The sequence below is a fragment of the Panthera leo genome, chromosome C2 (assembly GCF_018350215.1).
Source record: "Panthera leo isolate Ple1 chromosome C2, P.leo_Ple1_pat1.1, whole genome shotgun sequence".
Classification (NCBI taxonomy): domain Eukaryota; kingdom Metazoa; phylum Chordata; class Mammalia; order Carnivora; family Felidae; genus Panthera; species Panthera leo.
The window spans coordinates 132321798-132339720 of NC_056687.1; the positions used below are offsets into that span (position 1 = coordinate 132321798).

Consider the following 17923-nt stretch of genomic DNA (forward strand, 5'->3'; position numbering starts at 1 on the left):
ACCCGAACAGCGACTAAGCACCACAGGTAGTACCAGACAGATCCCAGGAGGGGACACACCCTAGCAAAGCAGGGCTCCCTCGGGGAAACTCATCCCCACACCCCAGTGGGCCAGCCACAGAGCAAAACCCTGGGGCTCCAGTGAGCAGAGTCCATCCCGCCGGACAAGCCCTCTCTCTGGCCCCCCACCAGAGCCAGTCTCTGACAAAGAAACGCCATGGCGGGGCGCAGAGGAGGAGAACGGAGCCACGGCCAGAGCCTGTGGCAGGCCTGGCTCCCACGGACAGCCCGTCAGAGAGGTCTCTGCATCCGGCACCCGGGGGGCCTTGGTGCTGCCTGTCCCACATGCACGAGGCCTCTCCTTCACGCAGGCTGCTGCGTGGCTGTCAAAGCACTCCCTCTTGTCCTCCCGGCCTCCCCAGCATTTGGTCAAGAATCACTCCCTCAATTCACAGACGAGGTGACTCAGTTTCCAATGAGCCAAGTGCCCCTAAACGTCACCAGACCTCAGATTCTGCCCGTGTCACCGGATACCAAGACCAGTCTTCCCTCAGCCCGCTACTTCCCCACGACTTTGGGCTTGGATTTTTTCCTGACCGTAAAGTAATACAAATTCAATGCGCATAACTAAAAAAATATATATATAGAAAAGTATGAAGACCGTGAATATTGCTCATTTCTCATCAGAACGTGTATAATCTTTTCCACGCATTTTTATGCCTATAAACACAGATTTTTAGAACAGGACCATACTGCGTGCTCTTCCGGAACCTGTCTCCATCCATACATCTTACCACGTTAATGACAAGCTGTGTCATCGTTTTAAGGCTTAGGCTACCAGCAGTGCCTGTGCCTTGTATTCATTTTACAGATCCCCTATTGACAGTCATTTAGATTCAAAATTTTCCAACATTTTTAAACGATGCTGCCATGAACGTTATTGGACCTATATCCTTGCCTAGTTATTCCCTAAGGATAAATTCTTACATGTGTGATGGCTGAGTCAAAAGTTACTGTCCCTTGACATCCCAGCAGCAGTGTGGGGGGTATGTCACTGAAGCAGGAAGCCCTAAATCCTACCATTCTGATGGCCAAACTTCAAGCCAACTTGTGGGGACAGCAGCAGCTCCAGCTCAAATCACCCAGAGGCACCTAGAAAAGTCCTCAAGTGTGTTTACCTTTACAACCAGCCATCCCACCCTTCCCAGCACGGCCCAAGCTGAGGTGATGTCTGGATGGTCAGCTCTCTTCCTTCTCCACTGCCAGGCCCCTGGGATATTAACTGACCCTCCCAGATAACTTGGGGGTCTCCAGGCCCCAACTCTGATGCCCCTCCATTCCAACAAAGCTGCCCCTGGCTCCCCAAAGGCCACACACGTGCCTCTGAGTAACTACATGCCTGAATCCAGGAAACCCAAGCTTGGAGAGGGCAGGGAGCCTGTGTGTGAGGTTGTGTGGAGTGCCCTACGCAGGACTCAACCTACGGGGAGGTGGGGGGAGGATGCCCAGTATTGTCACACAATTATCTCCAGGCCAATGCCTACTGGAACCAGATCTCACCGAAGTACAGAAGTCCCAGCGTGGACCTTCTTCAAAGCACAACTAGAGTCTCACAGGGCTTTCCCCAGTACACATGTGCACTCACTCATATGTCTGTCTGTCTCTCTCTAATACACACACACACACACACGCACACACGCACCTTGAAGGAGAAAGTGCTCAGATGTGACAACACTGTCCTTTCAGAAAAGAACTTCTCTCTTGCCCTGACTTGTGCTAACAATTCATTACAGAGAGGCCAGGCTGCTTCCAATTCACCTCTGCCTTTCCTCTCCCACCCTTGAGTTTCCAAGGACAAAACAGTTGGGTTTTTTGTTTTATTTTAAAGAGAAAGTGTTTGCTGGTTTCTGGGAGGGGGAAAAAGGCAGATTCTAGGTGCAGGCCTTATGCAAATTTGGGGAACACAGCTGGCCAGAATCAAATGCCTTTTCAAACCACCCCACCCAAGCAGTGAGAGAAAGAGTACGAGCATTTACAATTCACTGCCTTCACCTCCCTGGGGAAAGGGCAGGCTGAAAAGTCAGCTTTTGATTACTTGGAGCCAGAAAAGCTGTCCATGGGCAACTAGCCCTGATGCTGTCCTTCCTCCTCCTCTCTGACCATTTCCCAGCCCTACAACAGCCCGCAGGCAGGGGAGATCATGAAAACCACACACATCACGGTAAAAAATAAATGACTGGCAAGGAATATCGCTTGTTTTAACAAACACTTGAAAAAAGATAGCTCTGTATAACATGCATTGCAAAAGTACATCAGCACATTTACACACCGAACGACACATTTCTCTGACTCCTGCATCCACGGCTCACCCCGCCCCAAGGACACTGGACACCCCCCACCCTTGCTGGTGCTCAGTAAGCCCAGCTTAGCACTGGCTGTTCCCTCTGGCTGGAATGCTCTTCCCCCACATGGCCGTGAGGTACATTCTCTCCAGACATGCTTTCAGGGAAGCCTTTCAAACCCACCATAGGTAACAATGCATCCTCCTGACTCCAAAATACCCACCCTGCGAGGCCTCTCCCTGCCTTATTTTTCTCCTCACGGCATATCACCAGGAAACCTACTGTGTACTTTCATTATTTAACTGGAATTCTCTGCCCATTCTCTCCGTTGCTCGCTCCCCTTCGCTGTTCTCAGTACACAGTAGGTGCTCAGTAAGTACTCAATGATTCAAGCTGACTCATCAACATGTCTGGGGGTGGGGGGGAATACAGCTTCTTAATTTGAAATATCAGGCTTATATCCCAGGGCTTTCTGGTTAAAAGGTTACTCCGTCAACAGCCTGGAAGGACTGGCCCTCTTGATATAAATCAGAGTGCAAAGGGGATACAACATTGTTTAAACAATGTCAGAGGTAAACCGTGGTTGCAGGAAGAGGCAGATATCCAAGTGACAACATGGCGGGTGGCTGGCATCCAAAGGCCTTTTGGTACTCTCCGATTTCAACAACCAACACAAGAGGGGGGATATGGAGGTGAATCCGGGCCCCGCACCTCACCTACGGCTGCCCAGAGACAACCGTGCCACATTCTGAGTGAAGGAGCAGCTAACACAAACCTCATCACCAATCTGCTCCCACTGGAGTCCAAGTCAGGAGGGGTGCTGGGCGCTCCAGACCATAATTAAAAAGCAAAGGGAAAGGAAATGCAGAAGCCAAAGGCCCTCCCCTAGAGGCTCTGAAATTACGCGCAATCAATCCTCATTATTTGCAGATTCCATACTCATTAAAATTTCTAATTCCAAAATCAATACTGTCGGAGCTCCTGCAGTCATTCATGGACATGCCCAGTGGCCGCACTCCCACGGTCCGTTTAGTGCCACACTTTTTGCACTTTTGTGCTTTGTGTTGGGGAATCAGCTGTTCTGTTTTGGTTTGAAGTTGATTTATTTCGAGAGAGAGCGCGCCTGTGCGCACGAGTGGGGGAGGGACAGAGAGAGAGAGAGAGAGGGAGAGAGAGAGATTCCCAAGGAGGCTCCACGCTGTCCCCCACGTGAGGTTCAGACCCACGATCAGGGAGATCATGACCTGACGCTGAAATCGAGAGTCAGACGCCCCCTAGGCAGCCAGCTGTCTCAAAGGCCCCCAAGCCCAGTGCTGACACGCTGGCTAGTGTTTAGTGCTCCTGAGCCCAAGAAGGTGGTGACGGGGCCTTAACGGAGAACGTCCGTGTGTTTAGGCAAGCTGTGTTCAGGCATGAGTCACAGCGCTGTTGCCTTTGAGCCCAACGTTAATGAATCAACAATGTGTACCAGACAGACTGTCTTTAAACAGCAACACACATAATACAAGGTAACATATTGACTGGCTGACCAAAACTGTTGCGACCAGAGGCTCACGGGAGCGTAATACAGGGTCGGGTTCCTGTGGGTCTCTGGGCACAACACTCTGCACCCCCCCCAGCCCCACTAGGAGCAACGGTTCGGCATCCACGCAAGCGAGTGATCACGGCGACTTTACAGAGAACTATCAGCACGAAGACGAGAACCAACCCAGTGTTAAAATGGCTGTTTCCTGCCCCACATCTTTGGGCACACTCCCCTCCTCCACCCCCACTGCTCACTCCATCTGCTTCCCTTCGCACAGGGACTCTCCCTCACCACAGGCTTCAGCTCAGGTGTCTTCCAGCGACCCCCCTTCCCCCCCCCCCCCATCCCCTGCCACATCACTCTTTGACCGCAGTTACTACAATCAGCAATTATTATCTACCTCTCGGTTCCTCACCCTCGGCTAAAATTAAACTCCCCAAAGGCGAGTCCAGTTCACCCGGGTATATGCAGCGGCCAACAGAGCGCCCGCCCCGAGCCTGGTGCCCAGGGCTTGACCGAAGGAACACAGCCCCCCCCCCCCCCCCCCCCCCCCCCAACACACACACAGACACATCCTCCTCCCTCCAGGCTCCGGCAACATATCAAGTGTCAGGGTGCCCGCACGGAGGGTGAAATCTCAGTGCTCCTTAGTGAGTGTGACAGGAAACATCTAGCAGCCCTGGGGCCACATGTAGCTATTAAGCACACAAACACAACACCAATACAGTCCCCGTTGTGGGCTCTCAAGCACCAATACAGCCCCCGTTGTGATGTGCTGTAAGTGGAAAACATGCACAAGAATTTGGAGACTACAAAGCTACACGTAAAACATCTCTTTACTTGTTTTGATATTGACAGTGTACGATGTTGGGCATTCTGGGCTACACAACACAGAGCAAAATTCATTTCAGCCGTTTACTTTCTAATGTGGCCACTAGGGAAGTTTTAATGCCTTCCATGGCTTGCATGATACTTCGGTGAGTCCACCTTGCTTGTAACACCACCAAGAAAAGGTCAGCCAGCAACACAGGCCAGTTCTGACCACCTCTCTTCACTGCTGCCTAGTGATCTCCAGAGCGAGGCAGGAAACACCTGTCCTGCAGCTTCCTGTGACAGACAAATACTTAAGTGTATTCAGAAAGAGGATTGTGAAATCAGAGTGAAAAGTTTATCAGGTGAACTAATTTTATATTCAGAAGGTTAGCGCACCATATGGGGCTGTCTTGTTCATGACCCAAAAAAAGTGGAGTACGGGCAGACAAATTTTGTCAAAGAAAGAAAGCAATCGTTTGCAAAAAAAAACAAAAAAAACAAGACTATTTACAACTTGTCTACTCCTACTTGGAATGGAAGAACATGAGAGCTAGCAGGCATGTGGAAAATGACCAGCCTCTGCCACATCACAGAACCAGTAGGCCCAGTACCCCCACATCCTCATCTGGTGAGGAGGTAGACCCCCAACTTCCAGGACTGTGCTCTCCAGAAATTTCTACGATGGAACTGTTCTCTGCTCTGCCCAATATGGTGGCTACTAGGCTCCTGAGAGGCGGCTACACTGACTGAATTTTTAATCTTGTATCTTTTTAAATTTTTTTTAATGTTTTTATTTATTTTTGAGACAGAGAGAGACAGAGCATGAATGGGGGAGGGGCAGAGAGAGAGAGAGACACAGAATCGGAAGCAGGCTCCAGGCTCAGAGCCGTCAGCCCAGAGCCCGACGCGGGGCTCGAACTCACAGACCGCGAGATCGTGACCTGAGCTGAAGTCGGACGCTTAACCGACTGAGCCACCCAGGCGCCCCTAATCTTGTATCATTTTAATTAACTTAAAATTAAATAGCCACACACGGCCAGTGACTACCACACTGGACAGCACGGTTCTAGGCGGCCGTAACAGGAGGAGACACAGCTTGTGAAAACCCTTTGTAAACTCTACAGCCCTGCAGAAATGGTAGGGTTTTTTGTCGTTGAATATTATTAGAAATGTGAGATTCTGAGAGATTTCAATTGCCCAAAGAGCCTCAACTCATCAGCGATCAAAACATTTTAAATAAACATGCAGGTTTTACTTCACTTGGGGGGAGAAGGGCAGCCAGGGTTCATGGATACATACAATCAGAATAGAGGGGTTGGCGATAACCCTTCACACACAACTCAGAAAACAAGCTTTTAATCTTTTTTTTTTTTTTTTTTTTGCCACACCCAGATTTGGTGCCTCGGGGGCCTAGCCATGCAGCCAGAAGTCAAGACTGCCAGCGTATTCCCAGTAGATTATTCCTATCTCCCCCACCCTCATTCTTAGGGACCAGATGTTTCCTGCCCTTTCCGGTGACCTTCCCTGCTATTTCTCCTGCTACAGAAACGGTCCTCCCAATAGCTCCCTGCATCCCTTCAACTCTGACAGAATCATTCACAGGCTCTCAGATACATGCGGGGCTTGTTCAAATTTGCTGATGGATGGTAAATCCAACCACTACTAAAAAGGGCTGGGGACTAATTGGTAGTTGTGAAGAATGCTCATCTGTTTACACTCACGTTGGAAGATGCTCATGAAATTCAAATCAAGTTCTAGTCTCTCCCAAGATTCTTCCCAGCAGGAAAGCCCTTCCAGTCTAAACAGCTTTTCCTTACCATTAAGATAATTACATTCTACACGCAAGCAGACAATAAAGAAATGAGCAGGGAGATGGAAGGGGGGTGAATTTTTAGGACAGAAAGTCAAAAACAGCAGAAGTCTAAGGAAATACGCAATGTTTCCAAGTACAAACGTAAGGAACCCCCCGAAAATATTTAAGAGATTCTGTGAACTCATTCGTTCTTCTCTATGAAACAATGCAGCTAATTCTCCCCTCAATCCTTTCAAGCTTTTCCACAAGACACATGAACTTCAAGGCTCCACACAGCCCCTGGTTTTGGCCCCACGGAGCTCCCATGATGAAAAACACGTGAAATAGGATCCACATGTGTTCCACCCACACACTGGGCTCAGCAGCGTATTTTATTCTGTCAGACAGCGGGCTGTTGCTCAACTCCATGGAGGGGACGCCAGCAGTCATCCTCCAGCTATTAAAACAAAATCAAGCAGCCTCGTGTCAGCAGGACTGACACTACCTCACCAGGAACCAGGGACCCAGCCTTCTGTACCTCAAGTTCAGTCTCCCGTCTGTTGATGTCATCCGTGGATTGATTTAACTTCTCCAGTTCTCCCTAGTGAAGAGAAGAGGGGGGGGGGGAAGATTGAAACGATTTGTCTTTTGTTTCCAGTAGGACTGAGCTCATTCTCTGCAAAAGTACTCCAGCACAATTTGTAGGAAGAGGGACAAGTCAATATTAATTCTCAAGGAAAATAGCTGAGCCTTGGCTGGAAAAGCAAATGAAACGTCGGTATTTCTGAAATCTTTTTCTCGATGGTGTCCTTTCAAAAATGTCTTAAGGTCCTAGGAATTTTTTTCTTAGAAGGTCAAGTATTTATTCCAGGTACGTGCCTTCAGGTAAACCCACCTGTTACAAATGGTTTAAGAGTCAAATCAAAACAGTACCTTCTGCCTTACAGGAAAAACTATGCAGAAAAGACAATAAAAGAAAATAAACAAGGCCAAGCTAAAACTCTAAACCCAGTGAAATGATGTAGATCAAGGGTAGAATTCTGGCATTAACTCATTAGTGGTTATTTTTCTAGAGATGAAAATCTTTTCAAACAGCCAATTAAAGCCTCCTAGCTGTTTTTAACAAAACAAAAATAACTTTAATCCTGATCCTTAAAATAAATATTTCTAAACTAACATTTTGTAAAAAGTACCCAGCACAAGTTAACTCATTTTACTCTGCAGACAAAGGATCTTGTTAACAGAAATCCTGTACCAGGAAAACAAGATTTAGTAGTCTAAACTAGTGATTTTAATTAATAGAATCCCTAACGAAAAGATTTTTCCACCTGATCTTTATCTTGCTAATCTGCCAAACCAATTCATTTAAATGGCAACAGCTGAGTTAAATGAGCTTTTAATTGATCTGTGCACTGAAAAACCAATTAGGGCTCCAGAAATTGCGGCGCATGGTTAAAAGCAATATATATATTAAATGATATATGAAAAGAGGAGAAAAACCAGTCTTGGAAAGGGATTTGCCATGCTTTTTGCCTAGAGGGTGAGGAGGTTAAGCTGTCACTCCTAGATCTTGCCTTGGAAATTGTTTTTTAATCATCTCCCTCAGAAATGGAGGCACAGAGAGCCAGGCCAATCCCCTCGCCTTCTCCCCGCGTCAGCTTTGCGCATCAGTTGTCCCCGATTTCTGTTCACACCCCGACCCCGTAACAAGGAAAAGCTGGGTTTTCAACCATTCGCAGCCAAGCGGAGGTCTGAGCCTGTGGTGACAATAAGCCCTTTGCTAACAATGCATCAGAGGAGGCGGAAGATGGCTCAGGCCGGGCACCTCCGCCAGGTGAGGACTCGCAACCCGGCCACGGTGCCAGCCCACGCTGCAGGGGCGGACAACGCCCACGGTGCCCAGGCCCACGCGGGCCGGGCGACCCCTCCGCCCCCAGCCCCGAGACCGCGCGACGACCGCAGCTAGCCTGGCCGGCGAGGGCCGGGGGGTGGGGGAGGACCCCAACACCCGCAGGGTGCCCCCGCCCCCTTTTTCCCTTTGTTGCACATCCGCCCGAACCGCTGGGCAGGCTGCGGCGACCCCCAGGTCCGGCGGGGGTCTGCGGGGGATCCCCGCGATACAGTCAGGCCGCATCCACGCGGGCACTGCTGCCTCCCCACGAACCCGGTAAAACTGGGAATTCAGACCCTCTCTTCTCGCCCCCGAAGCTACGCAGCCACCATTCCCCCGGACCGCAGGCACCGGGGGCTGCGAGGCCAGCGCCAAGTGTAGATGCCCACCACCGCGGCGCCCCCGCGCGCCCTACCTGGATCCGGGGGTCCACCTCTTCTTCCTCCTCCAGCCCCTGTTCCATCCCCTCTTCCTCCTCCTCCTCCAAGTCCCGGGCGGACGGCGGGAGCTCTGCCGGCTCCTCGGAGCGGCTCCGCTTCAGCGCCGCGTCCATGCGGGCAGCCGGAACGCCGACCGCGCGGCGGACTTCGGAGCGTCCGGAGGGGCGGCGGTCGCCGCAGGCTCGGCCAGAGCCGACTCGCCCCAGTCCCGGCACGGTCCCGAGGCGCCGCGGCCGACACCAGGGAGGCGCCGCTCGCCGATGCGGATCCCGCCGGCCCGGGCTGAGCGGAGGAAATGGGCGCGGCCGCCCCCTTTCTGCCGAGGCCGTCAGCGCAGCGGCGCCCGCTCCGCCCTCGCCCCGGCGGGCCGCCCTCGGCGCTGTGACTGTTCCGCCGCCGGTCCCAGCCGCCCAGGTCTCCGTCACAAAAACCCCAGCTCCCTGAAAACCCTCAGGGTGGTGGCACAGGAGAGCCTTCCCCCTTCTGTCAACTTAGCGGGGGGGGGGGTATCACAAAGTACGCAACGTTGGCCGCCTGCTTTCGGGGTAGCTCTCTTCCTCCCTCCACAGCCAAGGCAAACTGTATGGAAGGAAAGTTTGGGGTATTTCCACGGCCTGAAGTCACCTTGGGAAGCTTGTGACCCTGGACCAGTTTCAAGACGCACTCAAATCCCCGTATGCCTCCAAAGCACGTTTCTCCCCTTGGGTGAACCTTGGGAATTGTATTTGAAGGGTTCCCCCAGAAACGGAAATGAAACATACGCTCACATAGACACAAAAGTACAGAGGGAAGCTAGGTGCACGCGCGTTCATGGATTCCTTGTCCAAAGGCTCCGTGGCCCCCGCTGTGCGGAGCTCCAGACCCAAATACCTGTGCTCTCACAGTTGTGGGATTGGCCTACCTGAATAGCCACCAAGCACGGAAAATCCAGCGATGATCGTGGATGTGGTTGGTTGGGTACAGCCTTCTCCAGGTGGCAACAGGTGTAACCTCCTGTTACACCTGGGCACACTCTGGCCAAGGATTTAGGAACAAGTAGGGAGCTTGAGCTCCCCTGGCAAACTCAACATCGTGAGGCGGAAGAAGGAAGGGACATTTCTGTGCTTTTATGAAATGTCAGGACCACTATGATGTCAAGGCAGCGCAAGTTCAGATGGCCTTAGCAAAGCAGACAAGGACATTGCCACTGGCCACCGCTAATGTCTCCGTCACTACAAAAATGCACAATTTGTACACGTTCTACACGGGCTTGTGGCCCATTAGCTCTGTGACTTTGGAGGGCACACTTGATTGAGAGCAAAGCTTATGGAGAGCCTATCTTTAAAGCCACCTTTGGGGGAGCCTGGGTGGCTCACTCGGTTGAGCCTCCGACTTCGGCTCGGGTCATGATCTCACGGTCTGTGAGTTCAAGCCCCGTGTCTGGCTCTGTGCTGACAGCTCAGAGCCTGGAGACTGCTTCCGATTCTGTGTCTCCCTCTCTCTCTGCCCCTCCCCCGCTCAGGCTCGCTCTCTCTCTCTCTCTCTCTCTCTCTGTCAAAAATAAACATTAAAAAAAAAATTTTTTTTAAGCCACCTTTGGAAAACTTGCTTATGATGGCTTCATCAGAAGCTACATTGGGGGTTACTCCTTGGGCAAGGCACTAGCCTGCACACGATGCTGGCACTGTGGTCTACTGTGAAAGGAGATTAGTTCTGTCTCCTGAAGGTAATGCAGGTGTATGCCCAAGGTTTGGCTCTGAGACGGTCACATCTGTTCATTGTTCTTAAAAATCAATAGAGCGGCAACAATTCTTTGAGTGAAGTCCTGAAACCCCTTGCTAAAAACATAGTTGCTTTTGATTTTCCAGTGACGGATGAAGGCAGGGACAAGATGGCCGTTAAGGGTCACTTTGGGACACAAGAACCACCAATGCTTCCCCGGTGGCTTGGAATTGAACTGTAACTGAGCAGGTCTATCCTGTGAATAAAATGAGAGACAGAGGTTGAAAACAAGAAAAGTGGGATCGATCCTGACTCTTAAATGTTTCTCGGTTGGTGGAAACCCAAACTTCCCATTCCGAACAGCAACCTCCAAAATACATTCCTATTTAAGCTTCGATCTGACGGCTATAGTGATTCAAAATGGCACTACAGACGTGGGGAAACTACTGCAGAACGTTTTCTGTTGTACGTTTAGGAGGCCTGCGCCAGTCATAGCATTAATCCCAGTAGCGTTCTGAAGTTAAAATGAAAATCAATCACAGCACGACTATATATTTATTGGTACGTAAGTGCATAGGAAATGCAGCAGGGAATGAACCGAGGGTGACAAGCTGTGGAGGTCCTCTTTGAGCCAAGATCAGAGAGAAACAAGCAAGTGAACCCTGCGTGCCTTCACGGAGAGAGCGCTCCAGCCACGGAAGCTGCGTGTGCAGAACCCCCTGGGTGAAAGAAACTCTGCCTCAGGTGCTAGAGAGCCAGGGACGCAGAATCTGAGACGAGGAGGTGGGTAGACCAAGGAAGGCCATGACATGGCAAGAAGCTTGGATTGTACTGAGCAATATGTAGTCACTCTGGTTAAAGTGTGGGGGACACAAGGAGGTGAGTTAGGCTGCTGGTCTAGCGGTGGCAGGGGAGAGACGCCCCCGCTGGTTGCTTCCCTTTTCGGTGGAATTGCCAACACAATCAGCAGCTGAGGATAAGGGTGAGCTTGGAACAATGCTGGAGGCTGGCGGAGAGACACTGAAACCGCTGTCCAGGAGAGCTGGAAAGTGGGTTGACTAGCGGGTTATATTATCATTTCCAGGCTGTACTGAGGACCCACCCGTGGTTTAGGATGCTCAGTGAGACCAGTCAGCAAGGAGGAGTGGTTTTTCCCACTCAAGCTCAGCTTCCAGACACAGGTGGAAAGTAGTGGGAACACCAGATTTAACCAGGGTTGAGCTTATTTAACCAAGTTCTTACAATGGTGGGGGCGGGGGCGGGAAAGAAGCATCAGGGGGTTGAGGGCGACTGCAGGTGTAACAACTTTAATGATGGCCCACGGAATCAAAACTGGATCAAATAGGGAACACAGGCATGAGGGGGTGAGGGAGAGATCATGAAAATACCAGGGAGTGATGATGAAATGCTGCATCAAGGGCTAGAAAGAGGGAGTGAATTTGAGGCCGTGTGGAAGTTGGTGGCTAATAACACCACCAGGGAGTTAATAATACCACCAGGCTAATAACACCAGGGAGGCGAGTTCAAGATGATTCCAGAGTTTCTGGTTTGAGTGATTGGATGACACCATTAATTAGGACCTATGTACCTATGCTACCGAGGATCACCAGTTTTTTTTAGAACATACTGATTTGAAAAGAAAACCCCTGAAAGCTCAAGTCTCTGGTGTATTTGGAAATTAGGATCCAGGTTATCTGAGGGTTGAACAGAACTCGCCTGAAGTTCTTTCTCATAACCTCGATATACCACCCTGCCTTAGCAAGCATGTTACAGTTTGTCTGATCTTCGAGGATTATGCAGGTTGTGTTTCTGACAGCTGCTGCCCTCCAGGAAGCGGAGGCCCAGGGGAAACCTTTTCTTTTTGAGACGCTCACGGATGGTTATGGGAACAAGAATTCTATCTGAACTGGGTCCAAAGGCCAGCCCGTACCATTTGTGAACTGACTTTGGACAAGTTGTTTATTCTCCCTGAACCTCAGTATCCCCACCTGTAAGATAAGGATAATAACACTGGTGTCTCCCTGTCAGATGTCACGTAGATGAAATGGTATTTACAGAATTATAGGCATAAGACAAAACTTTAGTTCATGGTGATTCTCGTGTCTCTGTTCTCTTCCTCTGCCCCATGCCTTAAGCCTAAGGGAATCAGTTATTTTACACAAGAGATTTGTTTTAATGTTTTTTAAAGTGAAATTTTGCAAGCTAAAGTGGTCAGCAACATTCACTGTTGGAACATGTACATGATAAAGTCATAGTGTCTTCCTATCTGGGGAGACACAGCTCCCACAAAAATTGTGCAACCGTATGAGTCCCTCAGTGTGAAGTTAAGGCACTTTCTGTCAATTATTTTTAAAAAAATTTTTTTTGATGTTTATTTTTGAGACAGAGCGTGAGCGAGGGAGGGGCAGAGAGAGAGAGGGAGGGGCAGAGAGAGAGAGACACAGAAGCTGAAACAGGCTGCAGGCTCTGAGCTGTCAGCACAGAACCTGATGTGGGGCTCGAACCCATGAATCGCAAGATCATGACCTGAGCTGAAGTCAGACGCTCAACCCACTGAGCCACCCAGGCGCCCCTTTCTGTCAAATTTCAATGCTATTTAATGAAGATTCCCTGCAACGCCAATTTTTTTTTTCTTTAATGCTTTGCACTTGCTTCTTAACCCCTATAAGGTGGGGAGGGGGCGGGGGATTGAAAACTTCTCTTTGGAACTAGGGGCACCTGGGTGGCAAAATCACTTGGGCATCTGACTCTTAATTTTAGCTCAGGTCGTGATCCCGGGTTATGGGATCGAGTCCTGCATCCCACATGCATCCCACATCCCTCCATGCCCAGCATGGAGCCTGCTTAGGATTCTCTCTCTCCCTCTCACTCTCCCCACCCCCACCCCTGAATGCTTTGCAACTTCTTCTTAACCTCTGTAGAATAGAGAATTGCTCTTCTGAACTAAAAAGAAATGAATCTCCAGGGTGCCTAGGTGGCTCAGTCAGTTAAGCATCTGACTCTTGGTTTTGGCTCAGATCATGATCTCATGGTTTCATGGGTTAGAGCCCCACATCGGGCAGAGCACGCTCTCTCTCTCTCTCTCTCTCACTCTCTCCCTCTCTCCCTGCCCCACTCATACCATGTCTCTCTCAAAATAAATTAAAAAAAAAAAAAGAAATGAGTGTGCATTCACACCACATTCTGGTAGCAGTGACTGAAGAAACTGACAATCAGCATCTTCTCTGGGCCAACCTGTAATCTTTACATGGTGCCTTTGGCCAAGGATTGCAAACTGGGAGCTACTGGCTGGATCAGATCCGAGGGCATGTGTGGTCTGGCTGACACAGTGCTTTAAATATTTGAGCCCACAGTTAAAACACAAGCAATACAAATGAAAACTCAGACTTCTCTACTTGGCAAGAGTCTGAAGGGGACATGAGGAGTGGGTGACCTTTTAAAAAGGGCAACCTCGGAATCGAACCTCAGAGTCCTATTGACAGACTGGCTCCTACTAGCAGGCTGCACACAGGTGAAACCCCACTTTCCCCCCAGCACCCAGGTGGGAAGCTGGTTCCCTCTGCTTTTCTCCCACTCTCTCTTCTCTCTCCACGGACCCCAAAGGATCATGGCACGGGGCAAGATGGAAGAAAATTTTAAAGTAGACTTCCAAACCCTTCAGCACTACTTTTTGGCCCCAGATGACTGGTTGTCAGAACTCAAGGAGCTACAGAAGCCAGTTCTTGGAAACGTTTCAGGGCTTCCGCAGTAACAAGGCATTTGTTTAATTCCACGATTCAGTGACATCAGTGGGTTGCCAAATTGTCTTGCACTGTGGCCACTCCCCTCTAATGAGAACCTTTATTTGTGTCCCGAATCGAATTACACTCAAGCCTCTGGGCCCAGATGAATCACAGGCCAGAGTACTTACAGAACCCAGGAAGAGACTTTCAATGTTTATCTGTGATCTTAGGGGACCTGCAGATATTTAAAATGGTGCCGGGGTTCCTAGGTGGCTCAGGTCATGATCTCGCGGTCTGTGAGTTCAAGCCCCACGTCGGACTCTGTGCTAGCAGCTCAGATCCTGGAGCCTGATTCTGATTCTGTGTCTCCCTGTCCCTCTGCCCCTCCCCCACTTGCACTCTTGTCTCTCTCAAAAATAAATAAGCATTTAAAAAAAATGTAAATAAATTAAATGGTGCTGGAATCTTGGAGACAGAAAAGGTGTTCCATTAAAAAGAAGGAAGAAGGTTCCATACCCTGGGAACTAGTAAGCAGAGCAGATTGTAGGCATGATTCTAGAATGGACTTTCAAGGGGAAAAGGCATTCGTGTGTCACTGGAAGAAAAATGATTGATCACTGTGACCCAGCTCGGGTTACCCAAGAACAAATCATGTCAGCCTTGCCCTCATTTACTCATTCCACAAGTTTATGAGTCTTTGCGACGAAGGAAACACGCAAGACAGAAGATCTTCATTGTTCAAAGATAACTGATACAGGAAAAGGCCACTTAAATAAATCTACTTATAAAGGAAACCAAAATTTCATATTAAATCATGAAAAAGGTTTATATTGGGACACTACCCTGCAAAATGAAACTTAAAATTATGAAATAAGGTGGGTTTTTTTTCTATTTTAAAAACCATTTAGTTTATAGATATTTACTGAACATCTATTAGGTGATGGTCTCTGACAATGAAGATACAGCAGTGAACAAACTAGACAAAATCCCTGCCTTCATTGGGGTTTATAGTGTAAGGGAAGATGGAGAAAATGTTTTAAATACATAAATAAGCAAAATAGTTGCAGTTAACAATGACAGTGCTATGTCGAAAGACGTCAGATAACCAAATAAAGAAGGCTGGAGGGTGGGGCTGCCTTGGAAGGGAGGTAGAGAAGGCCTCTAGGGACACGATATTCTAGCTGAGATTTGATGACAAGAAGGTGTCAGGCAGGAAAAAGTAAAGAATGTCCAGACAATGGGGGACCCTGAGGAGGGAGCCCACTGGACAGCTGATGCAGTGGCTGGAGACTGAGGAGGACGGCGGTGTTGAAATTGACATGCCAGGCATGGGCACAAATCAGATGACGTGAGGCCAGGGAGGCCATGGGAAGGAGTTTGGATTTTATTGTAAATGTGATGAGAAGCCATTGGAGGGATTTAAGTTGTGGAATGATGCAATACAATCTATATGTTTAAAGGCTGGCTGTGGCTGCCATGTGCAAATGGGATGGCCGTGAAGGCAAGGGCAGGAGCAGGAACACCAGTTATGGGCCTGCCTTGGGGGTCCCCAGTGAGAGGTGGCCACTCGGCTAGGTCGTGGTGGGGAGGCGGCGTGGAGTCCATTCAGGACATATTGGGGAAGGTAGGCCCAACCGCACTTGCTACTACATTAGATGCGGGAGTAGGCAGGTCAGAAGCTTCAGGAATGACTCTTGAGATTTTGCCTTGAGAAGACGCTGAAGGACACTGCCATTTACTGAGCAAGGCAGGGAGGACTTGAGGAGCAGGTCTGAAGTCAAGAAGTGTGTTTCTAAACACGTAAGTCTGAGAAGCTATAACCCCTCAAGTGGAGATGTTGAGTGGGCAGTAGGATATACATCTCAAGGCCAGCCAGCTGCAGGCAGATGATATTTAAAGCCCAGGGACTGTATGGGTCACTTAGGAAAGGGAGGACCCTGAAGGGAACAGGCCCAGGATGAGGCTCTGGGTACACTGACATTTTAGAGGTTGGGCCTTACAGGAGGGCCCAGGTGAGGGTCCCACCACCAGCTCGTTCTTAGAAGAGCCAGCACCACAAGAACCATCGGTCAACTGTTGAGGATTATTTCTCTTTTGGCGTAGATTATATAATGTGAAATTCTTCAATTAAGATTTGACTTTCACAGCACAGGGACAGTATAACCTGACAGAAATATCTGAGGTGCTTGTTAATTGCCCCAGGTGTCTCTTGTACCTCTGATGTTCGAATCACTCTCACTTCTTTTTGGTCCTCACCTGTTGTCTCTGATCTAACAGTGCCATGTCCTCATATGTCAATGGCTTTGCAAACGACCAGGGTAGTTCCCAAAACTGCTTTCCTATTCTTGAAATCCTGCTTATCTTGCAAGACCGATGGTTTCACTTTGCCATCAATTGTTATGGTATTTGCATTGTATCTACATTATGTTGTTAAAGTCTGACCACGGGAGAGATAATGGTGGGCGAAGACTTTGACCCAATAAGAAAGGGCAGAAGCTTGGCATTAAAAGGAAGGGAAGTGCTGTGTGGTCAGTTGAGCTCTCTTCAATGACTCTCTTCTCCATTTCTTTAAGCACTTGGCTCAACAGCATTTTCCTACCTATCATTGGCAGGTACGGCTTTGTTGACTAAGTGAGCAGCAGGGATATGCCATTTTCAGGCCTGTCCCATGACAATGTCCCACGTGTGCTTCTTTAGGCTCTCTCTTCTGTGGCTGGAAGCAGATGACAGTGAAGCCTGGAGAATGGCAGATCCAGGAGGCCGAGAGAACCTAGATCCCCAAGAGGCTGCATGGAGAAGAATGCTCCCACCAACCTGAGCACTCTGAATTGTTATCTAAGCTACAGATAAAATGCCATTGTGTTTAGCCATTTAACCCTCAGGTCTGTTGGTCATTGTGGGTGGCCTATCCTAAATAGCACCCTGCTCCACCTAACTTCAAGAAGAGGGTAATGAATACCCAGTAATGAGGAGCCCCTTACACATTTCAGCCACACCCTTAGCTGGTATCCTGCAAGTTCCTATGGAGAAGCTGAGAAACACGGGTGGTTGTTAGCCCACGTCAGAGAAGTGGTGACTGACCAGACAACCCAGCCTGAAGGCTAATGAGTCACTGTCCAAATATACTCGTTTCTTTGGGCCTGATTCTTGGCTCTGTCCTTTTCAACATCCATAGTAATGAATCAAATGAATACAGAGAAGGCACGCTTCTCAATTTTGCATAAAACACAGAACTGGAAGGGGTACACTGGAGTGCACAATCATGATCTTGGCACTAAATTTTCATTATGTTGTTGTATCATGACAACCACAGAGAAAATAATTGACGAAGACTTCGACCCAATGGGCAGGGGCAGAAGCTTGGCATTTAAAGGAAGGGTCAGCAAGTCAAATAGAACATAGTGAAATTCACTGAAGCTAAATATACGGTCCTGAATTTAGCTTGAAACACACTAGAACAAGATAGAGAAGACATGGCTTAAGACATCACATTTTTACAAAAGATTTAGATGTTTTAGGCTGCATTACCAAAAGTATTGTATCTAGAATGAAGAGGTGATAATGCCACTTTTCTCTACCTAAGGGAGACTGTCCTGCAGTTTTTCAGTCAAGTTCTACATTGTATATAAAATATGTTCAGAGGAGAGCACCCAGGACTATAAAAGGGTAAGAAATATGAATTTTAGGGTTTTTTTATG

At 49.0% G+C, this 17923-nt stretch overlaps 1 protein-coding gene across 3 annotated transcripts in view; it reads right to left on the reverse strand.

The window, feature by feature from the left end:
- Nucleotides 1-9861, reverse strand: part of SH3BP5 (SH3 domain binding protein 5) — a 77907-nt gene extending 68046 nt beyond the window's left edge. Inside the window, exons 1-2 of one of the 3 annotated variants that reach the window (XM_042903775.1) lie at nucleotides 9704-9861; nucleotides 7010-7072 (exon numbers count right to left, since the gene is read on the reverse strand). Coding sequence is in view for 2 of the 3 variants with exons in the window: in XM_042903773.1 (XP_042759707.1) it covers nucleotides 7010-7072; nucleotides 8778-8915 (201 nt within the window). In the remaining variant the exon portion in view is untranslated. Of the gene's footprint in view, nucleotides 1-7009; nucleotides 7073-8777; nucleotides 9166-9569; nucleotides 9630-9703 lie in introns of those variants that run through there. The other 2 variants (XM_042903774.1, XM_042903773.1) reach the window with 2 other exon arrangements.
- Between the last annotated feature and the right edge of the window lie 8062 nt (nucleotides 9862-17923).